This window comes from Eubalaena glacialis, chromosome 6 (genome assembly GCF_028564815.1).
Source record: "Eubalaena glacialis isolate mEubGla1 chromosome 6, mEubGla1.1.hap2.+ XY, whole genome shotgun sequence".
Classification (NCBI taxonomy): domain Eukaryota; kingdom Metazoa; phylum Chordata; class Mammalia; order Artiodactyla; family Balaenidae; genus Eubalaena; species Eubalaena glacialis.
This window is the reverse complement of record NC_083721.1, coordinates 81984701-82012610: the sequence shown is the minus strand read 5'-3', so window position 1 is coordinate 82012610 and position 27910 is coordinate 81984701. Positions and strand designations below refer to the sequence as shown.

General features: G+C 38.4%; 1 protein-coding gene across 3 annotated transcripts; it reads left to right on the top strand.

The window, feature by feature from the left end:
- The first annotated feature begins 328 nt into the window (after positions 1-328).
- On the top strand, positions 329-27910 carry KNG1 (kininogen 1). Of its 3 annotated transcripts, none has more exons than XM_061194372.1 (11): positions 330-789; positions 3012-3122; positions 3689-3773; positions 6746-6918; positions 8037-8144; positions 17114-17198; positions 18384-18556; positions 23946-24053; positions 24172-24258; positions 25638-25715; positions 26241-27595. In XM_061194372.1, exons 1-11 carry the CDS (start codon positions 598-600, stop codon positions 26427-26429), a joined length of 1389 nt encoding a protein of 462 aa, XP_061050355.1. In that variant the 5' UTR covers positions 330-597; the 3' UTR covers positions 26430-27595. The 3 variants fall into 3 exon arrangements, with proteins under 3 accessions (XP_061050354.1, XP_061050355.1, XP_061050357.1); XM_061194374.1 differs by lacking the exon at positions 26241-27595 and adding an exon at positions 27678-27910 and having other exon boundaries at positions 332-789; XM_061194371.1 differs by having other exon boundaries at positions 329-789; positions 25638-27595.

Here is a 27910-nt window from a genome sequence, read left to right as displayed (position 1 = left end):
ATTTTATTTTTAGTTGCACCAATATCCTGGTGTGGGACCCCCAGCACTCACTACGTCACTGTGCATGGGCTCCCCAGGCATGCAATATGATTGCTGGCAGCTTGCTTCTCTGCAGCTAGAGAAGTTAACATGCAGAGCAATTTTATTGAAAGGTGTCTGCACATTGTATCTACAGATGCATTGTTGCCACATGCAGTGACCTTCATAAATGGCTTTGGGAAAGTCACAAGGGAATAACAGAGGTAGTTGGTGTTTTTTTCTCTTCCTTTATTAGAGTCTGCTCTGATTTGCTAGACAAAGTTGTGCAATCACCAGGAAATGTGCTCTGTGCTCCCACATGCTCCCCAAATGCAAACAAGCAGGTCAACAACCCCAGTGTTGTAATGTTTCAGCCTGAAATCTGCTTGGATTACCCAGCAGGGCCATTTGTCCTTTTGGAATAAGCAAATAGTATATGGCAGCAGGAATTAGCCAGGCCCCCAGAGCACTGAGGCAGGGAGAGGAGAGCCCAGAGGAGATAGAGGCTGAAGATAGTTAAAATCAGCATCTTAATTGGCTCCCAATTCTTGGTGAAACTCCCAGAGGGAGACTTAAATCATGAAATTAATCACCATCCTTTTTCTTTGCTCCAGGCTGCTACCAAGTTTAACCCAGGAGTCCTCGCAAGAAATCGACTGCAACGACCAGGATGTATTTAAAGCTGTGGACACTGCTCTGAAGAAATATAACAGTGGAAACAAAAGTGGCAACCAATTTGTATTGTACCGCGTAACTGAGGTCATCAGGACGGTGAGTGAGCTGTGTTTAACCTTGAGGTCATTGGAGATTCGTGCTGTCGCTTGGAGCCCAGGCCTCGCAGGCGCACACACATGCACCCCAATCACCAAAGAACTGATAATCAAAGGGAAACTTACAGCTCTTAGAAAAGACCAACACCATTCTCTGGCCTGGGGGTGAAGGGAAAGGTATGACTAGTCTTGGGTGATCAGAGCAGCATATCCTAGGGTGAAATGAAACAAAGGCAGATGGAGAAATTTTAAAGGGACTGTGCAGAGTGGGAGAATCCAGGAAGTCGGTCAGGCTGCAGCAAGAGGATTTACTGGGTGACCAGTCCTAGACAAAAATATGAAGACCTCCAGACCTCAGGTGGGAAGCGGGTTCTTAAAGGGGTACGTCTAACAAGTATGATATGATCTCACTTATGTGTGGAGTCTAAAAATTCAAACTCACAGACACAGAAAGTAGAATGGCGATTGCCAGGGACTGGGAGGTGGGGGAAATGGGGAGATGCTGGTCAAAGGGTGTAAACTTTCAGTTATACGATGAATAGGTCCTGGGGATCTAATGTAGAGTGTGGTGATTATAGCTAATAATACTTTATTGTACACTTGAAATTTGTTGAAAGCCTAGATCTTAAGTATTCTCACCACAAAAATATAAGTATGTGCGGTCATGGGTGTGTTAATTAGCTTGTTTGTGGTAATCATTGCACAATATACATGTGTATCAATTCATCAGATTGTGCACCTTAAACATACACATTTTTATTTGTCAATTATACCTCAGTTAAGCTAGGGGAAAGGGAAGGTTTGTCTAAGAGGAGTCAGAAATGAGATTAACTTGGTTCAACTGCATTGGACAAAATACCTACCATGAAGTCCATATGGCTGAATGCATCAAGGTGACAGCCATGTTCTACTTGGTTTTTAGCATTTTTTTAAAATCACTGATTGATGCACTCAGGATGGAGACAAACCCTGACAGGGTGTGTGACTTCAAGAATTACAAATCTTTCAATCATTTGTTTAAGTGAATTTCACTATAAAACATTGTGTTTCTGTGATAGTTAAGCAATTGATTACTTTGGTGGAAAAAAACCCCACGTATTTGATATGATAAGGAAAAAGGAAAAAGTCCAGTAGGTATGTTTTTGTTTGTTTGTTTTCTGAAAGTCCGGCTTTTCTGTTTCACAAACTCGTGCAGTCCTGTGAGTCCTAGTGTTCTCTAGCATGGTTGTAGTCTTTATTGGCAGACATCCATGGCAAATGTGGTTTTTTATTCTAAAATGTCCATAGAATCACTCTTTATCTCTACCTTGCTGTGTGGGGACTGCCTATACCATGACCACTTAGGTTTTATTAAAATCTGAGACCTGGAAGGAACCTTGGAGTCTATCTTGTCTGATTCCATCATCTCCCAAATGCAAACATTGTGGAGAGAGCACTGCCTGGCGAGTCAGGAGACCTGCCATCCGGAGCTGGCTCTGCCTTTCCAAGGTGGGGAGGCTGCCTAAGGCATACGCCATCTACCTGGGGCCTCCTTTCTCTCACCTGCAAACTGAGAAGATGGACAACATCCCCTCTGAGGTCCCTTGCTGTTCTGACACACCAGGACTTTGCATCTGAAGGCTCATCTAAGTCAGCACCTTTATACTTTAAAAGTTTAATTTATTATTTCATGTCATGCTATATTAAATAGAAAACAAAACAATGCCAATAAAAATACTAAAATTACCCATAATTATTCCCACCATCCAGATAATTGTTACTTTTTTTTTTTAATGAAAAAAGTCTTCTGGTTTGTTTTCTAACTGTAAAAATAATATATGTTTGTTCAAAAAAAATAGACAATTCAGGAATGTTTGTTGAAAGAAGAAAGTGAAAGAGAACTGTACTCCCACCACTGAAAGACACACATTTTAACAGCTTTGCTGCATAATTTTCCAGACTTAAAAAAATTTTTTTATATATATTTACATATAAATTGGTTTCTACAAAAATGGGCTAAAACTATGGATCTACTTTGTAATTTAAATATATATATATTTGTAAATAGTATATTGTGAACATTCTTCCAAGTAAATATTTATAAACTTTCAATATGTCTAAAAAATGTTTTTGCCTTAATTGAATCAAATCAAGATCAAATATAACTGCACCAGATCCCACTCAAATGATTTGCTGTTGGGTCAGTTAGATGAACCGTACGTATCTTTGGTTGCTGTTTTTCAGGATGATCCCGACACGTTTTATTCCTTCAAGTACCAAATCAAGGAGGGCAACTGTCCTGTTCAAAGTGACAAAACCTGGCAGGATTGTGACTACGGTGACTCTGCACAAGCTGTGAGTGTGTTGACAGTTTCTGAGCCTCCAGTTTGCTCGGCCAAGTTTACCAAGGGCTGTCTTAACCTAACGCCTACCCTGCCCTGGCACAGCACAGCTTCTTGTTGGGCCGTAATTGAGGGAGATTGTGATGGTACCTGCCAGGAAGCAAGCCACTCTCCCCACAGTCCAGGGAGCCACCTCTTCAATGTCAAAACCCTGGCTTCCTGTATGCAGTTTGAACACTGAAATTGAAAGGTAAATCAAGAGGACCGTTTAGCAGGCTGGTTCTCAGGCACTGTGTGCATCTTGATGAAATAGAAATATCTCCGGGGCTCAAAACAAAGATTCATACTCTAAAACCTCGCCATTTAAACTGCCTTTCCTCCAATATCTCACGAATATCAGTGGCTTGTATAAAATAATGATTAGGCTGCAAAACATTCATTCTTGTGTCTCAAAACTCTGCTAGAAAAAAAAAAATCTTGACAAGGTTTTAAAAAGGAAAGCAGTATTTAGCAATAGTGCTAGGTGGATTTCATCTGAAAGATTAAGATAAATCTTTTTTTTTTTTTTTTTCTTCTTAGGCTACAGGGGAATGCACAGCGACGGTGGCGAAGAGGGGGAATATGAAGTTCTCCGTGGCTACCCAGACCTGTCAGATTACTCCAGGTAGCTGCTGTACCTGGTGGTGCTGCCCTGGGGAAAAATGAACCTCTTCTGTGTGGCACCAAAGACCCCTCTTTCTCGGAGGGCAGCAGTGGCGATACCACTTGCAGCCTTGCGGGGGCGCTGGAGGGGTGGAGCGGCAGAGTCCTGAGGTGGGGCGGGGCTCATGCCCCTCGGCGCTATCCTGATTCTCTTCCTCAAGAGCAGCATTGTATTAGGTGTGTGCAAAAGGATGAGAAGACACAGAACTGGCTTCAACTGTAGGCAGCGTCCTAGAGTGAGAGAAGCACAGGCTTTGAGGTCAGATCTGGCCTGGAATCTTTCAAAGCTCTCACCTTCTTGGCTTTCCTTTTCCTTACCTATAAAAGGAGATCACAGTAATTCCCACTTTGCACAATTGTTTAGTATGAAACTAGATGATACACCTGAAGATGTAATCATAATAAGGTATTAATGATAATCAAGGTAAAGGTAATAATAGCTAACATTTATTGAGCCCTTATTACCAGCCACAGTTCTAATCACTTCATGTGTATTAACATATCTAATCCTCAGAACAACTCTATGAGGCAAATGTTAATATCCCCAGTTCACAGATGAGGAAACAGGCCCACAGCAGTCAAATATCTTGCCCAAGACCCCACAGCTAGCAGTTAGCAGAGTTGGTGGAATAGACCCTCCATAAACGATATTCCTTTAGAATCTAAGTATGGAGAAACTTATCAACAGATAACCACTGTTAGCTCCTTCCCTCTTGTGGCAGAGGTGCCACATACAGAAGGATGGGCACGTCTAGGTGAAGTCAGTCACAAAAGCCATCCTGGAACTGGCCTTCTGCAAGACAGCGTTTTTGTACGTGAGCTCCAGAACAGCATCTTCAGCCACACTATTGAACCCCACTGTAGTAGGGATCCTTCTATTCCAGCCTTAATCCTCTATATGGTACCCACAAAAACTACATTCCTTGAGTTTCCATTTCTGCACGAGGTTGCATTCAAAGAAAAATAGTCCAAAACAGAAATCACAAGTAATTAAAATCTTTTGATAGGGGTAGCTTTTTATTATTTGGTTTAAGAACTCTATCTCGTAAGCACATTTTAACATTATCCAGAGCAGAGCACGTTATGTACCATGAGAGAAAAAGCTCTTTGCCACACCTTCAGAAATTAGTGCTAGGTCCACAATCTCTTATCTGAAACCTTTTTGGCCAGATACGTTTCAGAATTCAAAATTTGAAACATTTTAATTTAAAAATCTCTCTGGAAATGTTGAGGCAGGGTGAAAAATCATTGTCACCCAGAAAAACTGAGTTTGCATCTTTCCCTGCTCGTCTCACCCTCAAAGGCTGCTCCATCGCTTCCCCTACACCAATGGGAGCTGCCCTTGAGGTCAGGCAAACCAGCCTCTGGGCTTTTCTCCATCTCTCCCTTTCTCCTCCTGTGTTCATCTTTTTTTGTTTTGTTTTCCCATCAGTAATTCTCTCATCTTTCCCATGCCATCCCCTCTATTTTTTTTTTTTTTAACAGAAACCATCTTAGAAACAATTTTATTCAAAGGGTCTGTATATTTTTCTCGGAAAAAATGTAAATATTATTTCAACAGTATTTATTTATTTATTTCCCTCTAGTTTTTTAACTTTGCCCATTACCCTGATTCAACCTAACTTCTACAAGGAAAGGAGGGGGGAAAGCTATGAATATTCACACAGTATGTCATTTCCTGACACAAACTTATGGAGAGAATGCCGAGAAACTGTTGCAAGGGGGGTTGCGTTGAACTGCTGACTGGGGCATCTTACATCCTCGGGCTGTGAGAGCCCCGGGGTCAAGGGGCCCAGGACTCCTTCATTTCTTCCCCTTTTTGCCACATGTACTGCTACTGACCAGGGAGTCAGGGCTGTGTGTCATGAACAGTGGTGATTTAACACAGACTCTCTCCTTTTTAAAATATTTTACATCATTTTATTAAAACCCATTCGGTGGCTCCCCATTCTTACAGGGGACCATTCTTAGTTCACCTCAGAGGGTCTAGGAATGCCCAGAAGTGGAGAAGGTTGTGAGTATGTGCATCTTCCAGGAGAGGGCGCCATAGCTTACATTAGGGTCATCAAAGGAGCCTATGACCCAGGAAAATAGTTAGGACTGCCTGCCTATAGAGCACAGCCCAGACTCCACAGCAGAGGCCTCTCTTCAGACTGCTCACACTTCAAACCACCCCTCCCTGCCTCCTGCTATAAGCTCTGGTTAAGATGTGTGTACACCACGGTCCCTGCCTCATCCTTCTTCCTCAGGAGCCGTCCCTCCCTTCTCCTCAGGCCTCACACCTTGCTTTGAGAGGTTGACCTTGACTGCTCTTCACCCTTCTTAGCTCAGCGTGTTCTCCTCAGGAAAGGCTTCCCTGGGCTCACTCTGGGCTCCTGCCTTTCCAAGCTCTTGCTGAATTACATTGAAATCATCCATCTCCAGTTCCGTCTCTCCCCCTTGACTTTGTCTGACTCCTTCATGGCAGTGACCATTACTAACGAATTAATGCATCCACGCAGCCATGCTCAACACAGGGCATGTTATAGCAGGTGTGAAATACATGTCTGTTGGATTGAATGGGTACAAAATGTATTACATCCTGCTCCCGGCTTCAAGGAGCTTTCGTTAACACTGAAAAAGAAATAAAAATACATCTGTAATATTTTAATTTTTATGAGGATAAATTCGTGTATCACTTCTGTAATTTAAAATGACTTTAAAATAAATTTAAAATAATTATGCACAATAGGATGCATATAAGATGTCCCTAAGTGAATGATAGGTCTTCCCTATCATTCAGTCTTGTGTTCTCTTTTTCTAGTGCATACTAGGACTTACTGGAAAGTTTGCTTATCAGGGCCTTCCAAATTATCTGACTTATTTAGGGCAATGTTTGTGAATGCAGGTTTTGCTCGTTAACATTGCCCTTTTGCTTGCTCTTTCTTTGTCAAGCCGAGGGCCCCGTGGTGACAGCCCAGTACGACTGCCTTGGCTGCCTGCACCCCATATCAACCGAAAGCCCCGACTTGGAACCTGTTCTGAGACACGCCATTCAACACTTTAACAACAACACCGATCACCCCCACCTCTTTGATCTTAAAGAAGTAAAAAGGGCCCAAAGACAGGTTTGTTCTTTAAATTTTCCCATGTCATAGTATTGTTAAAATTTGTTAGATCTTTATGGTTTAGGGTTTCATTACCTGAAATAAACCTTTGGCCAGAGGAAAACATATGATTCCACAGGTGGTGGTGAGAACTCTTTCATGTTCTCATACGACTAGCTCAGGAGGCAAAGGCTTTCTCTTCAGGCACAATGATTTGGATACTGCAGTATGTAAATGGGGAAAGGGAGCCTAATCAGACCCCTTCCTGGGAGATTTGTTTTTAATGAATGGGTGGTCAGCATTGCGTGTTCTCCTGGAGATGGTGAAATGGAAAAGTCATTCTGGCCTTAGGGTTTTAAGAAAACTCTCTCATCACCTAACTATTATGAGGCAAACATGGCCCCCCAATATTAAATTGTACCTAAAAAAGTTGGCAAAGCTTGCTGGGTACCCTCTAAATTATGGTTTCCGTTTCAGCAGAGAAAAAAGCAAATACTTGTAAATCTGGTCTTTCCATTGCCTCAGTTCATGAAGACTTTACTGACAGCTGACTGGGCCCCTTGGATTTCAGCCTCTAATTATGAGGGACCCACTTTGGTCAGTAGCATTTCCTGCTTTTAATTGACCTTCCGACTTGCCTTCATGCAAGATGCATGCTCTACTCAGTTCTGTCCATATCCAGCTATCAGGGTGGGACCCACCCCAGATAAAGCAGGAGAAATCTTACTGTCTGGCAGTCTGGGAACCTAAGGACCTACTGGTCAAGGCCACCCCAGCTCCAAAGTTTTCTTTATCCATCTAGAAAAGCATTATTAATATTTTACAAAATTCAACAGATCATTTTTTCCCTGCTGCCTGGCAGAGGAAATATTGCTAGGTCTTACTTAAGGAAATACAGTAACTCCATCTATAAATCGCTTTTCATTTTCAGATGTGTAGCTGTGTGTGTGTGTGTTGTGTGGAAGGGTGTGAGAGTCATAATGTGCTCAATATTTATTCAGTAATGACTTTTGCCTAGTAATAATAATAGTTTGTATTTTTGAGCACTTATGAAATGTCAGGCAGTATTCTAAGCTCCTCCTAACACTGTGAATTATGTTTAAACTGCCCTTTAAATATTCAATCCAAAATCGTTTCAGGTGGTGGCTGGATGGAACTATGAAATTACTTACTCAATTGTGCAGACTAATTGTTCCAAGGAGAATTTTCTAGTCTTAACTCCAGACTGCAAGTCCCTTTCAAATGGTGTAAGTAGGCGAAAATCTGATTAGAAAGTTCTTAGCCTTTTGTGTCCAGTATTTACAGGTGTGGGAACTCTCAGCTGTGGAGGAAGACTTGGTCACTAAAATTTTTGATGACGTACGCCAGTTCACATTCACTTTCACTTGGGGCTCTACAGTTCACGTCACTGGTCAAGCTGCTTACGCAGCTGGTCAGAGTCTGTACATCTGGCAATAAGCGCTTACAGATATAACCAGGGACTAGGAATAGCCTGAGACAAAATGATGCCACGGTCAAGTTTGTCTTTTCATGTCTTCACGCTTTCCTGTCTCCTTTCCTCCCCATGTGCTCAATGTCCTTACCAGGCTCCCGAGCTCTACCCAGGACAATCCTTCACTTCCGACTTGTCTCTGCTTGTTCTCTCACCTTCCTTCCCCTACTTTTATCTTTAATAAGTACATCCTGCGTCTCTCTCCCTTAGTGACCCTTTCCAGGATGATATCTTATTACCTGAACCAAAATTATGTTAAAAGAGAGCATCTCAAGGTGGCAGGAGTTAGTGCATGTTAAGATGATAAGGCATGATGACCTTCCCAGGGCTATTTGCATTTTAGCAGCAGGCTGTGCTTTAAGCAAAGGGTGGCTGCGAGTCCCTTCATCTAGCCCAGGGGTCTCCAACCCCTGGACCATGGACCAGTACCAGTTTGAGTCCTGTTAGGAACCGGGCCACACAGCAGGAGGGGAGCTGTGGGCAAGTGAGCAAAGCTTCATCTGCCGCTCCCCAGGGCTCCCCATCGCTCCCCATGGCTCCCCATCACTTGCGTTACTGCCTGAACCATCTCCCCCACCCCACCACCCCCTACCATCTGTGGAAAAATTGTCTTCCATGAAATCGGTCCCTAGTGCCAGAAAAGTTGAGGACCGCTGACCTAGTCATTCTACTTCTCAAAGTCCATTATATGGGAAGAAAATGAGAAATCCAGGCAGCAAGATGTTAATTTTGACTTTTTATTAATAGGAAAATATTAGAAATAACATATTTTCAACATATGGAATGGTTAAGTAAATTACAGTATATCCATACAGTAGAATATGTGCCATTCAAATTATGTTTACAGAGATTTTAGTGACCTAGTAAAATGGTTACAGTATGTTAAGTAAAAAACAAAAAAAGCACGGTACAAAATTACACATACAGATTTACTCAGGTACATAAAATAGATGTAAATATAAAAAGTGATGAAAAACAAATATGCCAAAATATAAAATATGGTTAACTTTCAGTTGGAACTATGGCTGCTTTTTCTGATTTTTTATACTTTTTGGAACTCTTCAATACTTCCCAATGTTTCTAATCAAGTATGTGTTTGTTTCATAAATGGGGGGAAAAAAAGCAAAAAGGACACTATTAAGAGAGTGAAAAGACAATCCACAAAATGGGAGAAAATATATGCAAATCATATATCTGAAAAGGGCTTAATATGTAGAATGTATAAAAAACTTCCACAGTGCAACAACAAAATTTTTAAATGGGCAAACGACTTAAATAGACATTTCTCTAAAGAAGACATACGAATGGCCAAAAAAGCACATGAAAAGATACTCAACATCATTAGCCATCAGGGGGAATGTAAATATAGACCACAAATGAGATGCTACTTCACACCTAGAGGATGGCTGTAATTTCTAAAAATTGTAAAATACCAAGTATTGGGGAGGATGTGGAAAAATTGGAACTTTTGTACATTGCTGATGGAAATGTAAAATCATGCAGCCATTGTGGAGAACAGTATGGCAGTTCCTCAAAAAGTTAAATGTAGAATTACCATATGACCTAGCAATTATACTGCTAGATATATACCCCAAAGAATTTAAAACAGGGACTCAAAAAGATACTTATATGCCAATATTCACTGCAGCATGATTCACAATAGCCAAAGGTGGAAAACAACCCAAATGTTCATCAATAGAGGAATGCATAAGCACAATGTGACATGTATATAACAATTCTTTAGCCATAGAAAGGAATGGAATTCTGATATATGCTACAACACGGATGAACCTTGAAAATGTTAAGTGAAATAAGCCAGACACAAAAGGACAACCAGTATATGATTTCACTTATATGAACTATCCAACATACACAAATTCATAGAGACAAAAAGTAGGTTAGAGTTTACCAGGGGCTGGGAAGAGGGAGAAATGGGATTTTTTGCCTAAGAATTTGTGTTTGGGGTGATGAAAACTATTGGAAATAGATAGTAGAGATGGTTGCACAGCACTGTGAATGTAATAAATGGCCCTGAATTATACACTTAAAAATGGTTATGATGGCAAATTTTATATTATATATATTTTACCAGAATTTTTAAAAATAGTATAAAAGAGAAGGAGAGAGAGAGAGGAACCCTCTAAACACATAGGTTCTAGCCACTATTTAATTTTGTCAGGTTGAGTTGAGTCTGGCCTTTTAAGCATCTATTAACATCTTCTGTTTTTTATGCTTAGCCATTTGAGGTTATATAGGCCTAAATGTTATCTAGTTTTAATCTTGCTGCATCTGTTTATAAACCCCCAGTTAAGTTTTCTCTTTGCAACACAGAGAGTTGCAAAGGCTGGTTGGAGTCACAAAGCCAATCAGATTTGGTATAACTTTTCTGAGCCTTCACTTCCTCATTTGTAAAATCGTGAAGAATAATAGCACCTATATCACAGAGTTGTTACAGTAATTAAAGGACATGAAATATTTTGCCCACAGTTGGTAAGATTTAAGGCCTTGCTGTTCAAAGTGTGGTCCACGGACCAGAAGCATTAGCATCACCAGGGAGCTTCTTAGCAAAGTAGAATCTCAACTCCACCCATAGCTACTGAATCAGAATCTGCATATTAACAAGGTTCTCAGGTGATTCATCCGCACATTAAAGTTTGGAAAGCACTGATTTAAGGGTTTTCCTACGTAGTTCTCAGGGCATGTTGCACCTTAGAAGCACTAGCCTAGATTTAAAAAACACCTATTCCCAGATCATTCCCCCAGACATTCTGATTTTTTTTTTCTTTTTTTTAGTTGCAGCATCCAACAGTGTACATACTGAACATTTAAGTCTTCTTTTTTTTTTTTTATTTATTTTTGGCTGTATTGGGTCTTCGTTTCTGTGCGAGGGTTTTCTCTAGCTGCAGCTAGCGGGGGCCACTCTCCATCGCGGTGCGCGGGCCTCTTCACTATCACGGCCTCTCTTGTTGCGGAGCACAGGCTCCAGACGCACAGGCTCAGTAATTGTGGCTCACGGGTGTAGCTGCTCCGCGGCATGTGGGATCATCCCAGACCAGGGCTCGAACCCGTGTCCCCCACATCAGCAGGCAGATTCTCAACCACTGTGCCACCAGGGAAACCCTAAGTCTTTTTTTTTTTTAACATTTTTATTGGAGTATAATTGCTTTACAATGGTGTGTTAGTTTCTGCTTTATAACAAAGTGAATCAGTTATACATATACATATGTTCCCATATCTCTTCCCTCTTGCATCTCCCTCCCTCCCACCCTCCCTATCCCACCCTTCTAGCTGGTCACAAAGCACCGAGCTGATCTCCCTGTGCTATGCGACTGCTTCCCACTAGCTATCTATTTTACATTTGGTAGTATATATAAGTCCATGCCACGCTCTCGCTTTGTCCCAGCTTACCCGTCCCCCTCCCCATGTCCTCAAGTCCATTCTCTAGTAGGTCTGCGTCTTTATTCCCGTATCGCCCCTAGGTTCTTCATGACCATTTTTTTTTTTTTTAAGATTCCATATATGTGTGTTAGCATACGGTATTTGTTTTTCTCTTTCTGACTTACTTCACTCCGTATGACAGACTCTAGGTCCATCCACCTCACTACAAATAACTCAATTTCGTTTCTTTTTATGGCTGAGTAATATTCCATTGTATATATGTGCCACATCTTCTTTATCCATTCATCTGTTGATGGACAATTAGGTTGCTTCCATATCCTGGCTATTGTAAATAGAGCTGCAATGAACGTTGTGGTACATGACTCTTTTTGAATTATGGTTTTCTCAGGGTATATGCCCAGTTGTGGGATTGCTGGGTCATATGGTAGTTCTATTTTTAGTTTTTTAAGGAACCTCCATACTGTTCTCCATAGTGGCTGTATCAATTTACATTCCCACCAACAGTGTATGAGGGTTCCCTTTTCTCCAGACCCTCTCCAGCATTTATTGTTTGTAGATTTTTTGATGATGGCCATTCTGACCGGTGTGAGATGATGTCGCATTGTAGTTTTGATTTGCATTTCTCTAATGATTAATGATGTTGAGCATTCTTTCATGTGTTTGTTGGCAATCTGTATATCTTCTTTGGAGAAATGTCTATTTAGGTCTTCTGCCCGTTTTTGGATTGGGTTGTTTGTTTTTTTGATATTGAGCTGCATGAGCTGCTTGTAAATTTTAGAGATTAATCCTTTGTCAGTTGTTTCATTTGCAACTATTTTCTCCCATTCTGAGGGTTGTCTTTTGGTCTTGTTTATGGTTTCCTTTGCTGTGCAAAAGCTTTTAAGTTTCATTAGGTCCCATTTGTTTATTTTTGTTTTTATTTCCATTTCTCTCGGAGGTGGGTCAAAAAGGATCTTGCTGTGATTTATGTCATGGAGTGTTCTGCCTATGTTTTCCTCTAAGAGTTTGATAGTGTCTGGCCTTACAATTAGGTCTTTAATGCATTTTGAGTTTATTTTTGTGTATGGTATTAGGGAGTGTTCTAATTTCATTCTTTTACATGTAGCGGTCCAGTTTTCCCAGCACCACTTATTGAAGAGGCTGTCTTTTCTCCATTGTATATTCTTGCCTCCTTTATCAAAGATAAGGTGACCATATGTGCGTGGGTTTGTCTCTGGGCTTTCTATCCTGTTCCATTGATCTATATTTCTGTTTTTGTGCCAGTACCATACCAGACATTCTGATTTAATTGGTCTGGGGTGAGTCCCTGGAGTCAGATGATCTAAAAGTTTCTCAGGTAAACCAAATGTGCTAATAATACTGAGAACTTCTAAGCTATCTCCAGCATCCTTCTCTCCGTCCAAAATTAAGGTACTATAAGTGTGGTATTCCCTGTATCTTTAAAAAACATGACTTTTTTTTTTAACATCTTTATTGGAGTACATTTCTTATATATGTGTTCTTTTATTGGAAATATACATTTATAGAAAGCTTCAAGACAATGCAGAAACAAAGAAAAAAAATAATGTTGCACCACACACCCAAACACCAAAAGTTATCTGAATGTATTTCCATCTTGTCTGTTTTGGTGGGGAATATGGGCAATTTTGAGTGATTTTTTTTTTTTTTTTGTCTTTTTGTAGTTGTAATTATTTTACATGCTACATTTTTTTCACCTAAGAATTCTTCTATGTCATTAGAACTCTTGATAAACTTTTAAAATATCTTTTAATATCCTAGTGAAGATACCATAGATTATTTTTTAAATTGCTTTCCTATTTTTGGTCATTTATTCAAAACCCACCAAGAAAATGGGTTGTTTCCATTTTTATTATAATTAATAACTCACCAAACATCTTTTAGAATAAAGCTATTTCTGTTTGGCATTTTTTTTTTCTCAGAATAAAGTCCTGGCTTTACACATAGTATAAAATTGTGTGAAAGCTCTTAAAACTCTTGATATATATATAGGTTAACTGCTAAATGCACCAATTTACATTCCATCAGCAATGTTTACCCTTGATAGAATTCAGTATTTTTTTAACTCAGCTAATTTCATAGACAAAAACATTTTTAGTTTTTATTTTCTCAATCAACAACATAGTTAATATGCATTTATTTAAGCATTATATGTTCATACATTCATTAGAAATTTATGGGTTGAATTTATGAATTGTCTTCTATATCCTTTGCCCATTTCTTTCTGGGATAAATCTTAATGACTTAGAAATAGTATTTATATTTTAAAGGTATCAGTGTTTTGTGATATTTTCTCATTTATTTACTTTTTAGTTTTCATTATGGTATTTCTGACTTACAAATAGTTTTTGTTTATAGATGACCAAATCTATCAATATTTTCCTTTTGAATCTTTCTACAACTTGCTCAGCAGTCACTATATATGTTTTTTTTTCTAGTTTGTCTATGGTCAGTATTTTTAAATATAGCTTTTGAAACTATATGGAATTAATTTTGATGTATCTTGTGAGGTATCTAACTTGAGTTTTTCAAGAGAATAACCAGATACCTTAACAGTCTTTCCTTCCACAAAATTTGCAACAAACTTTATCCCGTAATAATTTCTTGCAAAAAATCTGTTCTCTGTTTTTGTACCAACACTACCGTATTTTAACAGCCATAGCTTCATAGTAAGTTTGAATACATGATTTATTATTCTAGTGTTTATATCTTTAAAACCAATCTTAGAAGAGGTTTGGAAGAAAAACTTACACAGTAACATAGATTGGAATTGCATTACATTTCTAAATTAATTTGAGGAATTGGTATATGTACTATATTTAGTCTTTTTAGTCAAGAACTTGGTATACATCTCTATGTAGTCAAGTTTTATTTTATAATTCTAAAGTTGTGTGATTTTCTTAAATATATTCAGAACAATGCTCACTAAAGTTATTACTAGGTTTTGTTTTGTTGTTTTTGGTTATTGCTATTAGGAATTAAATCCTTTTTTTTTCTTTTCCTTTCATTCTCTTTTAAATAAGTTATTGTTATATACAAATGTATACATTTTGATTCACTTACCTTATATCCAGAAACTTTATTGAACTCTCTGATTAACTCTAATGTCTTTTCATTGATTCTTTTGATTGTTCTAGATCTATAATAATACCTTATGCAAATAATACTATCTCCTCTTTTCCAATGTTTATTTTTTTATTTCACGTCGCAATGAATTGACCCAAATTTTCAGAGATATTTTTTGAAATAGTGGTGATCACACAAATTCATGTTTTATTCCTGATTTTATTGAGAAAGCCTCTAGAATTTTGTAGTTATGTATAATATTGCTGTGGGATCCAGGTAGATAGTCTTCCTCATGTTAAGGAAACATCCTTACATTCCTCCTCTTTAAAGAGTTTTGTTTTGTTTTTAAATAAGGAATTGGTGTTGAATTAAGCACGTGCTTTAGAATACGTATTGAAATATCATATTTTTCTGATTTAATCTATGCTGTTTTGACAACTTTCCTAATAGTAATCTTTAGATTCCTAAACTAAACTCTACTTGTTTAGTGTTAATTATTCTTTAAATATGCATTTGGATTCTATTTCTAGTTTAGTTAAGAAGTCTACGTATACATTTATAAGTGAAAGTGGTGTAATCTGGGTGTGTGTTTGTGTGTGCATTCTATTTTTTAAGGTTTTGGTATCCAGAATATACTTTTATAGAATGATTGGGTAGTTTTTCTGTATTCAGAAATGGTTTACATAGCATGGAAATACAGTATATATTTCTTTAATTTTTAAAATTATTCATCTATAAAACATCTATGCTGTTTGGAGGTGAAAAATAGGATGTAAATTGAGAGTAATAATAGCATTCTCCATTTCTTCTTTAGTCATTGGTCCATTCAAGTTTTCTTCTTGTTCTTAAGACCGTGTTGGTTATTTATAGTTTTCCAGAAAAGTGTCTTTCTTTGAGATTTAAATCAGCATACACTTGTTCATAATATTCTCTTATACTTTTACATTTCTCTGTATCCTTTGTTAGGTTTCCTTTTTTATGCATTTGATTTTTTTTCCTTACCCCACGAATGATTATTTGGATTTATTTATTAATGCTAGTGCTTTCTGTTTTCTAATTCACCGGTTTTGCTTTTATTTTTATTGTTTCCTCCTTCTTGTTTTCCTTAAGGCTGTTTATTGTTCTTCTTATTCTAACTTCTTGAGATAAACACTGAGGTTGGGGTTGTTTTGTTTATTTTTGCCTCTCTTTTTAAATCGTGGAAGTGTATAAAGCCAGGAGTTAACTCTGAGTGCTGCCCTGGCAACATGTGGAATTCTCGTTTTTCTCAGTTTGTTTTTTATTATTTTCCTTATCAAGGAAGATTTTAGTTAGGAAAGTGTGTTTATTTTTCCAAGTACTTTTTGTTTGTTTATTTGTTTAAACATATGTTATTAATTTTTAGGGAGGTTTTTTGTTTCACTGTGGTGCTGAGGTCAAAGAACATGGCCTGTATTGTTTTCAATTTGCAAAATTTATTGAGACTTTCTTGTAACCTAGTATAAAAGCAATTAGAAATATTATTTGCATCATACTTATGAGAGTATCATTTTAAATCGTGTGTATCATATGAGAATACCATTTCAACAAATCTTTATTATGTTATTCAAGTCCTCTATGACCTTATTTATTTTTTATACATTTTGCCTGTTGTATAATAGTTATATATTGGAGTTTCCCAGCACAATTATTTTTATCCATTTCTATTTATATATGTTTTCTGCTTTATGCATTTTGATTCCATGCTTTTAGATAAAAATAAAATTATCTTTCTTTTACCTTTATGAGTTGTTGCCTTGAATTTTACTTTGTCCAGTATTAATAAGACTCTAGCTCCTTTTTTGTTCATATTTGCTTCTTGTGGCTTTGCTCATCCATTTTATTTAATCTTTCTTTATCTTTTTTATTATATGCTATTATTCTTGAAGATGTAGTACATTGATTTTGGTTTTAACCTAATCTGAAAGTCCTTGTCTTGCTAAAAGAAAATGTTACCCATTCACTTGTATGGCTATTATTTCTACATTAGATATTCTTGTCATCTTTTTTCATGTTTCTGTGTGTTTGTGTGTATGTATTTGTTGTTGGTGTTGGTGCTACTTTTTCATTGTTTCTTATTCTGTCTTTTGAAAATAGACTATGTTTTGTTTTTTTCTATGTGATGATTTGCAAAGTCAACATCCTATTTTTAATTTTACTAGTCGTTTAAAGATTCTTAAAAACGTTTTTAATTTATGCTCTTATATGCTTTTTAAAAACCAGAATATCGGTGAATGTACAGATAAAGCATACGTGGATATCCAGCTAAGAATTGCTTCCTTCTCGCAGAAATGTGACCTTTATCCAGGTACAGGATAATACATGTTGGTGCTCACGTTGGTCCCAGACAACTGGCTAAATCTTTCCATAGATATTGTGCTTTGGTTCCCATGATATGCCACAAAATCTACATGACCCACAGACCTTATTAGGAACACTGTGCCCCATCTCTGCCCCGCTGTGCTGCAGCAGGTAAAGCTGAGATTGCTCGGCAAGTAGCAGAAGGGAATATGGTGACAGAAGGGAAAATTTATGTTTTCTGGGCAAAGCTAGCCTTCAGATATGTCAGCTGGTCTTTCTTGTATACAAGCTGTCCCTGCATCAGATATTGTGAATTGGGGAAGCTGTATCTCTTTTTTTTTTTAATTTTATTTATTTATTTATTTATTTATGGCTGTGTTGGGTCTTCGTTTCTGTGCTAGGGCTTCCTCTAGTTGCGGCAAGTGGGGGCCACTCTTCATCGCGGTGCGCGGGCCTCTCATTATCGCGGCCTCTCTTGTTGCGGAGCATAGGCTCCAGACGCGCAGGCTCAGTAATTGTGGCTCACGGGCCTAGTTGCTCCGCGGCATGTGGGATCCTCCCAGACCAGGGCTCGAACCCGTGTCCCCTGCATCGGCAGGCAGATTCTCAACCACTGCGCCACCAGGGAAGCCCGCTGTATCTCATTTTTAACTACTCAGAATAAAATCCTTTCAATTAAAGGTTTTTTCCCTTGCATGTTATAATGTGGGGAAAGGGCGATAGTGCAAGTTTAAGGTCAAGTCAGTATTTTTTATACCAAGAGTTGGCTTTTCTCATATTTGGAAGATAGTTGTATACATTGTACAATATAAAGCATTACGGAAGTTGCCTGCTCACCAGAATCATAGGATTTAAAATTTTCCCACTAGAAAATCATTCCTTTACGTTAAGCATTGCTTTTTACAGTTTCCATTAAAAATGCAAAAACTTAAGAAAAGTGCAGCCTATTGATTGTCACTAACTAACACCTTCTGATTGAAAGTTTCCCTAAACACACTTGGCTCTTAGGAGAGGAAAAGAGGAGAGATAGTAAGTTGGAGGTGTGACAGGCAACCTCCACCCACTCACTGCTGGGCCTTGGCTGCCACGTGGCCCTCTATAAATGGATGCTGGATCACATGTGGGAAAGGTACAATTCTAGGCTAGACGGCTCCTTCAGTGCACACGCTGATATAAAACCTGCCTCTTTCAGGGGAAGATTTTGTACAACCACTCACCAGGATTTGTGCTGGCTGCCCCAGACCTATACCTGTCAACAGCCCAGAGCTGGAGGAGCCTCTGGATCATTCCATCGCAAAGCTTAATGTAGAGAATAATGGAACCTTCTATTTCAAGATTGACACTGTGGAAAAAGCAACAATGCAGGTCTGTAAATTATGCTACAAAAATAGTGATTATCTATTGCAAATTGCTTACTAATTTTGCCACTAATCTTGGCTCTGGATTGGGAAACAGTATACCTGGTGAATGGGATTTGGTAGACTTGAATTTCAGGTCCCAACCTCGCTGCATGCTTGGTGTGTGAGCTTGGACAAGTCATTTAAAATATTGTCTCTTTTATCCGTAAAGGACTAACAGTGAGGGTTAATAAAGGTAATGTATGTCAATCACTTTTCAAAATCTAAAGTGCTATATAAATATTAGCAATGATTATATATATAATTAATAAAATTCAGGGCTAGGAAAAGCAAGACTTATCCTCTGCCTTTCTAGACTCATCTCTCATTATAACATCACTTAATGCCTTGCGCTCAGCCACATCAGCCAATTGTCCCCCAGGCTCTCTTCATACATTCATCTTCATGTCATTTGTTCCCTGCCTGGGGTGTCATTCTCTCCTACAAATGTACCCTCTGGGGATTCATCTCTCCGTCCATGCCTGTCAATAGAGGATAAGGAGTATCCTGGTCTGGAGGTCAGGAGACTCAGCTCTGCCACAGCATCCACCACTTACATCCCAGGTGATCCTGGGCAGTCATTCAGACTCACACAGCATCTGTAAAATGAGTGGCTGGATTACAAGAGCCCAAATCCCTTCCAACTCCAATAACCTATGACCAATATGTTCATGGACAATTCCTTTTATGGAACCTCAAAACGGGCTTCCCTAAATACAAGCTAAAAAAAGTAATCAAAGTAGAACCAAACTCCTATAGCAAACCAAGATGATTTTTATAATCTATCAATACGAAGAAAATCTCACTAAAAAAAAGTTTATAATTCTGGCTAAGTAATTGAATTTCTAGAAATCTAAAATAGAAGGAGTCTTTAAATACAATGATATTCATTGCAGCTCTAACTACAAAAGCAAAAAAAAAAACCATAAAAATGATCAGTAATATAGACATGATCAGATAATGTCTGGTATATTTGTACAATGGAATATTAAGCAGCAATTTTAAATCATCTTTGTGAGGAGTTCTTGATGTGGAAAATGCTTATGTTATAATATGCAGTGAGAAAACAGGCCATACAGGGGGAACTATATTCAATATTCTGTGATAAAGCATAATGGAAAAGAATATGAGAAAGAATGTATATATATGTATAATTGAATCATTTTGCTATACAGCAGAAATTAACACAACATTATAAATCAGCTATACTTCAGTAAAAAAAAAAAAAAAGAGGCCATAAACTTGAATAAACATTCTGTACTCAGTTGTGTTATTTAAAAAAGTATAGGGACTTCCCTGGCGGTCCAGTGGTTAAGACGCCGTGCTTCCACTGCAGATGGCACGGGTTCAATCCCTGGTCGGGGAACTAAGATCCTGCATGCCACACTGTGCAGCCTAAAAAAATAAATAAATAAAAACCAAAAATAAAACAGTACAGGAAACAATACTGAAAAGAAACAAATACCTCAGATTATTCATAGTGGTAGCTTTTAGGTAATGGCACAATGGGCTGTTTATTTTCATCTTTCTTGTTTCCTGTAGTAGTTTTATAACTGGGGGAAAGAAGGACCAAAACAAACTGTATTAAAATAAAACTGACACTTGATCTCTCTCCTACTCAGGCACTTATTCCTGTCCTGGTCACCAACTTCTCTCCCTGATTTCACTGACATGCGACCCACATTAGGCTTACTTGAAGGAGTTACCAATCCGTACTACTCCTGTCTTTGTCAGCTCTTCTTCTCACTCTATATTTCTGCTTTTCTGTGAAATTCCTTTATTCCTAAGGATGCAGGAACAGTCTCGTACTCCACCATATATTGCATGTCAGAGAGTTACTGTCAGGAGAGAACCATTCATTCTCAAGCGTGAATATCTAGTCTTGGTAGTCACAGTTCTTTCTGTAAATTAGTCAACACACTAGAATGGGTGTGTGTTTGTTTACGCTAAGGGTGCAAGGGGAACCACAATAGATTATGCTACAAATTGAAAGGGAATGACATCCCTTCACTTGCCAAATTAATCTGGAATATTGTGAGAACTTCAAATTTACTTTTAAGAGGTGACTCTTTACTGATTTTTGCATGTAAAGAGAGCAATTCGGTTACTCAAGGCAGCCTTAGTGGAAGCAGCCAATTTATTATTATTGGCAATCAACTTACCATAATGAATTAGCAATAGCCAATCTCCAAATGACCAATTTGCCAAATTGCTAGATTTGTTTTACAATTTTAGTCTTGCCTTGGCTTCGCGTGTTTAGTCCTATTTGGGTGCATGTCCATTCCAGGTTGGTTTCATATTTCAGATACCAAACATTTCTTAAATCCTTCATTTGCACATGTGAATGGTTGCGATTTCTGTTATATACCGTTTATTTTGCTGTGTCCCTACTACCGCTGTCCCCGCTGCTGTCAATGTCCCTCCCTGCCTCTGCACAGAGGAACACACTTCAAGGATCTGTGTGTGCACATTAGGATTTTTCCTTTGACAAAGTCCTAGAAATGTCAAGGAATACATGGATGTCTAAGACTTATGATGCAAATTGACAAATCACCAAGTGATTTGCAATTATGCCAATTTACATTCACACCACCTGGGTGTAAGACACTGGTTGATGGTCTTGATCTGAATTATATTCCTACCATCAGTGATTGAAGATGCATGTTTCCCACACCTGGCCGACACCAGGTGTCATTGCTGTTTCTCATCTTTGCCAACACGCAAGGTTAAAAATGATGTTGCATTGTTTTTTAACGTACGTATCCTTGGTTATTAATGAAGGTAAGCTTTTTTTCAGGATTAATGACCATTTTAACTTCTCCAAAAGATCTGGTCATGTCCTTTGTCCAGTTTTTTAGTGTTGGGCTTTCTATGTATAAGAATATTGACCCTACATCATATTCTTCCCAGTTTGCCTTTTGCTACAAAAATAGTGATTATCTATTGCAAATTGCGCTCAGCCACATCAGCCAATCGTCCCCCAGGCTCTCTTCTTTTGAGAATCAGTTTTCATTTTTGTCTAGTCAAATTTAGACCTTTTTTCCTTCCTCCTGGTTCCTTCCTCTGCTTTTCACCTACAAAAAGCCTTCATCATCCTGAGAACTGATGAATGTTTATTATATCTTTCTAGTTTATTACTTTAATTTAAATGTTTTAATGCACTTGGAACTTATATTGCTACATAGTGTTCTCTACCTTAAAAACAAAACTTGGGCAGGATGGGCTTAAACAGGGAAGACTTCTGATAAGAATGGCACCTGATAAGAATGGCAATATGGATGCGATCTTGAGGCCGTCGAACAGAAGATGTTGTTAGGTCTACTTTATTCCTCCCCTCTGGACCCTGAATAGTGTTGAGCCAACAGCTGCAGTTTGTGTCATATATTGTCAGCTTTCTTAGGTGACATCACATTGATCAACTGTAATGTCAAACAAACTGGATTAAAGTATACTCTGAAATAAGCAACAAAATTCATGATCACCAAAGTATAGACTCTAAAATGCTTTTCGAACCTTCCTGTTCAACTTATACATATCTGGAGTTTTAAAAGTTAATTATCAAATTTGTCCTAAAAATTTAACTGTGCTTACCTAGCAAAATGATGCCAGAAAATGTAGCGGAGGAGTTTAGTTCTTCCTGTGACTCTTTGCTCTCCTCATCCTCCTCCCACCATAATTTCTCCATGCTTTTAAAAAACATAAAGAAATCGGAAAGACTGTTATGATTTGCTTTTACAAAAATGGGATTATACTATCACCCTATAACTTTATTTTTTCAATAATGGTCAACCCTCCAGGTCAACAGATATATGTGATATATTCTTTTTGATAGCTACTTAATATTAAACACACACACACACACACACACACACACAGTGTTAGTCTGCTTAGGCGACCATAACAAAATACCATAGACTAGGTGACAAACAACAGCAGTTTATTCTTACAGTTCCGGAGGCTGGAAAGTCCAAAAACCAGCCAGTTTGTTTCCCTGGTGAGGACTGTCTTCTTGGCTTGCAGATGGCTGCCTTCTCACTGTGTCCTCACATTTCAGAGAGAGAACGGGGTGTAGTCTCTCTCTTATAAGAACACTAATCCCATCATGGGGGCCCCACCATCATGACTTTATCTAAACCTAGCTGCCTACCAAAGGCTCCACCTCCTAATACCATCACCTTAGGGCTTCAATATATGCATTTGGGAGGGATACATTCAGTCCATAACACACACACTAACACACACACACACACACACACACACACACACATTTAAATCCTAGAATGAAATACTGAATAACTTAGCCTGAAAATTGAGCCACATCAACTAACTTTTTTTTTTTTTTGGGGGGTTGTGTTGGGTCTTCGTTGCGGTGCGTGGCTTCTCATTGCGGTGGCTTGTCTTGTTGAAGAGCACAGGCTGTAGGCACGTGGGCTTCAGTAGTTGTGGCACATGGGCTTAGTTGCTCCATGGCATGTGGGAATTTGCCCAGATCAGGAATCGAACCCATGTCCCCTGCACTGGCAGGCAGATTCTTAACCACTGCGCCACCAGGGAAGTCCCTAACTTTTAAATTTACATATATAATTTTAAAACATTTTATAAAGTGTGTTTTTCAAGTATATAAAGGCTGTAAGGCTTTAAAAAAAAACTGTGCTTGGGATTTTGTTGAAGTCAGTGTATTAAAAAAAAAACACACAATGATTTTTACTTTTTAAATAAATAAAGTGTGCCTCTTCTAGACCAAAAAAAAAAAAAAAGGAAAAAATTGGGCCACAAATGTTAACAGAAGACAGCATTGTATAATGATTAAAAATATTGCTAGAGTGCTAGAGCTTAAAATAATTTCTTAATATTAAAAAACTCAGAGAAGCGAGCTAGAAATCCAAATAATTTTCCTATTCACATAATTTAATCCACATAATTTCTACAGTGGTACTAACTCAGTATTTCTCTGATTCAAGATTTGGCAGGACAATAAGGTTGTGTTTAAAGGAAATGTTTAAGTTTTACTTCCTACTCTTCTTAGAGTCTATATATTATGACTTGAGGCTTAGAATTACTAGTGAATTTTGCAGCTGCTAAACAATAAAACTCAGAAAAATATAAAAATAAAAATTATAGCCTGGTTTTCTTTTCCCATTTAGAAAAGGAAATGAGCCCAACCAATAGCCAAATATTTTAACATGCATACAAACAAAGTTTTGTTGTCAAATATTTGTGCTTTTTGAGTGTAGCTCTCATTTGGTCAATGTATAATTAAAATTTCAATATTCTCCCCTAAAAGCCCTTATGGTAAAACATATGATTTATTACACAGTGTTAATTAAGCTCCTATTTTGTACTAATTCATTTTCCAGGTGGTAGCTGGGAAAAAATATTCTATTGTGTTCACGGCCAGGGAAACCACATGTTCTAAGGAAAGTAATGAAGAGTTGACCAAAAGTTGTGAGATCAATAAACATAGTGTGAGTAGCAATGCAACAGTCTTACTTATTCCCTGGAAACCTATATGATGTTTTATGTTTGTTTATGTATCCCATGAATAACACTGTTCTCTCTTTTGGCTTCTGTTTTCGTGGATAGCTAATTCTAAACTGTAAAGCTGATGTTTACGTGGTACCTTGGGAGAAAAAAATTTACCCTACTGTCAACTGTCAATCACTTGGACAGGTATGATTCTAATTACAGTTGGTTTGGGTTAGTTATGCTCATTCTGAAAAATCATATTTTGGGGTTGAAAATGAACCACTAATTAAGTGAATTGGAGGACTATCTTTTAAAATGGGGAGAACTCTCACATTTCTGTGCTGATCTCTTTTTTTTTTTATGACTAGAAAGGAGAGCAGCAGTCCTCTTAATTACTTCTCAGACACTGTCAGTGCCCCATGGGTCCACAGGCTCTCTTAGTGAAGCACATCCAAGGAGCTTGGGAGAAACGCAGGTCTCATACTCCACATTTCCTGAATCAAAAGCTGCATTTTAACACAGTCCCCAAGGGAGTCATACCCATATTCAAGTTTGAGAAGCGTTAGCTTGCATCATTTTTTTAATTCTTAAAAGAACCCTGGGAGGTAAGTAATACTTTCCCCACTGTCAAGGTTGAGACACTAAAAATTACGAAGATGCTAAAGTCCTAAAGTGAATAATAACTTTCTCAAGTGCTTCCTCCCTCCCAGGCACTGTACTGAGGACCTGACACATATGTTCCTCCTGACAACTCTATGAGGCAGGTGCTTTTATCATTCCTATTTTACACATGAGGAGAGTGAAGCTAGTGGTGCTCGGATTCAAATCTAGGTCAAATCAGAGCCCACTCTGTTCACCGTGATGCTGGTAACTAGTAGGGTCTGGCTTGTTTGACTTCAAAGACCATGCTCTTTGCATCACCAAACAGTGCCTCCGACTGCCACGTCCTCATAGGTAGTGAAAGTATAGGTAGAAACAAAACACAAATCCGTATCTTCAATGCAAGTTGCCTCCGCTCCCTTTGTTCTCATTTAGGTTTTTGCCATGTGTAGGTATGTATATACTCTAATACAAACATTATACAAAGGCTGTGTTTCAAGCTTATGAACATATATATTCTAATGTGTTTCAATTCAACAGAGTGATTGTGGTATATGCTGCCTATGTATTCCATTCTTAAAGCCAGGTAGGGCCTTTTTGGATAAAAGCAGTAATTGTGCTAATAGAAATAGCATCAACTAATAAGTAATGTGCCATGGCTTTACAGAATCATAGGCTTAGAAAGTACCCTAGAGATTATATAGTTAACCATCCAGTTTTTCCAGATAAAGAAAAAAATGTCTAGTTTAGAGTATTATTAAGAAAAAGAATCAATATCTACAAATTATAAAATCAATCAAAAAAGGAAAAAATATTATTCATTTTCATCCTTTTTGGATTATTATTATAATATAGTACTTAAAATCTGGCAAAGACATGACCCACTGTAAACTGAGATAACATTGCCAGGTCCCTGTCCCTTCTTTCTTCTTTGATAGTGTGGTTTTCACAGTAATGCATTCATCTTAATATCTCCTGTTTAGACCTCACTGATGAAAAGGCCTCCAGGTTTTTCACCTTTCCGATCAGTACAACTGGAGAAAACTACAGAAGGAACAATCGTAAGTCCACCCCACACTTTCCTGGCACCTGTACAAGATGAAGAGCGGGATTCAGGAAAAGAACAAGGACCCACTCATGTGCATGGCTGGGGCCATGGAAAGCAAATAAAACATGGCCTTGGCCATGGCCATAAACATGAGCATGACCAAGGCCATGGACACCAAAGGGGTCATGGTCTTGGGCATGGGCACCAAAGGGGTCATGGTCTTGGCCATGGGCACCAAGGGGGTCATGGACATCAAAGGGGACATGGCCCAGGCCATGGACATAAGCATGGTCATGGCCACGGAAAACATAAAAATAAAGGAAAAAACAATGGAAAGCACAATGGTTGGAGAACAGAGTATTTGGCAAATTTTTATGAAGATAGTACTACCTCTTCTGCACAGATACGAAAGAAGACAGAAGGGCCAACAATCCTCCCTTCCCTAGCCCAGCCAGGTGTAGCCGGTAACTCTCCTGACTTTCAGGACTCAGATCTCATTGCAACTGTGATGCCTAATACACTACCATCTCCCACACAGAGTGATGATGATTGGATCCCTGACATCCAGATAGAGCCAAATAGCCTTGCATTTAAATTGATTCCAGATTTTCCGGAGACAACTTCCCCCAAATGTCCTGGACGCCCCTGGAAGCCAGTTAATGGAGTGAATCCAACTGTAGAAATGAAAGAATTTCATGATTTCAGTCTCTCTGATGCTCTTTATTAATTTACGTGGCCACAGGTATTTCTTTAACATCTCATCATCCCCTCTCCCCATTGTCCAAATATCCTGATATAATACAACTAAGACCATGAACGTTCAGAACAGCCTAGAGAGAAATGGTGAGACTCCTAATGGGGACACCATCAATCTCTACGGACGACATAAAGCTGTGCGCAGAATTCAAACTCCTTTCTGAGTCTTCCTCACGAGTTTTCTCAACTAGCACAGAAAATGGACAAACTAATGTGACTTGTGGCCTACTTGTGGCAGTTTGCTTTTCTGATAACGAATGTGTACCTTAAAACGTACGTCATCAATTTTCATACAAAGATTCTTGACATTTTGAATAAACTGTGACATCTGGGCCCTGAACACATGTGAAAATAAGGGAAGTCAAGAGACTGAATGCTGAACTTCTTAATGGGGAAAAAACAATAATAAAAACCTCCAGAGGTCAAAGAGGGAGAAGAGAGAAAGACAGATTGGCCAAAGGCAGGAGAGAGAAAGTAAATTAATTGACTTTCTGTTTCCAAAATGGGCTAGTTATATTAAACAGTTATTCCCACTTGACAAAGCTATTCTGATAATTCTCCTTCGGGGTGAAAGTGTTTCTTATAAGTCAGTTACTTCTGTTTACTCATTAACTGTGCTTTGCAACAGGGCTTTCAAACAGGAGTTTTCTGTTTGTTTATATGTTGCCAGGGCTAGATTGAGTAATCCTTAGTGTTTAGTAGCTCTGAGTTTAATGATAAGGATGGAAAGCAGAAGAAGTAATACAAAGGCAGGCCTGCTTAAGGAAATCTTTTTTTAATGATTGGTAAGGGATTATCACGAGATGTGATGTAAATTTTGTTCAGGAATTTTATGAGAAATTCCTCTCTAGCCTCACTTTATAATCGCATTGTTTTTTTTGCTACAACATTGAAGTGTACGGACTTTGCAAAAGAGAATAATATGATTATCTTTAATGTGAGGGAGGCATATATTTTATAACCCTTGCTGTGCTTTTGCCTAGGGAAACAGATAGGGCTTTATACAGCTACACTCACTTGTGGATGCATGTGTCACTGCTCCTTCAATTTATTGGATGCATTTGAGCCTCTGAGTTTTTATTTCATTTCAAATATTATCTGTACTTGCAAATAAAGAACCTATGGTGTCAGGAAAAAGTCTCGTCTTGTCAACTGGTGGCTTTACTTTTCTCTTTTTGAATGATAACATCAGATTAATGGAGTTTTACTATACTTACAGAGGCACATAAAGTCTTGCGAGTACAAGGGCCGACCTCAAGAGACAGGGGCAGAGCCAGCATCTGAGAGTGAGGTCAATTGACCGGTGGGCAGAATCTCCACACCTGGCACAATTGCCCCGACAACCTCTGTCAGCAGCCCTGCATGGAAGGACAAGAAGATGGGATAAAATTTAAATAGAGAAGAATGCCATTTTATCCCTCTGTGGCTGGGTGAAATAAAGTTCCGACGTGA

What these genes read in the sequence shown, in the direction of transcription:
- KNG1 (XM_061194371.1), top strand. Translation starts at nt 598, where the DNA reads ATGAAATTAATCACCATCCTTTTTCTTTGCTCCAGGCTGCTACCAAGT. An exon ending in TAAAAAGGGCCCAAAGACAG is followed by an intron (nt 6,919 to 8,036) that starts GTTTGTTCTTTA and finishes AAATCGTTTCAG; the next exon opens with GTGGTGGCTGGATGGAACTA. An exon ending in GCAAGTCCCTTTCAAATGGT is followed by an intron (nt 8,145 to 17,113) that starts GTAAGTAGGCGA and finishes TTTAAAAACCAG; the next exon opens with AATATCGGTGAATGTACAGA.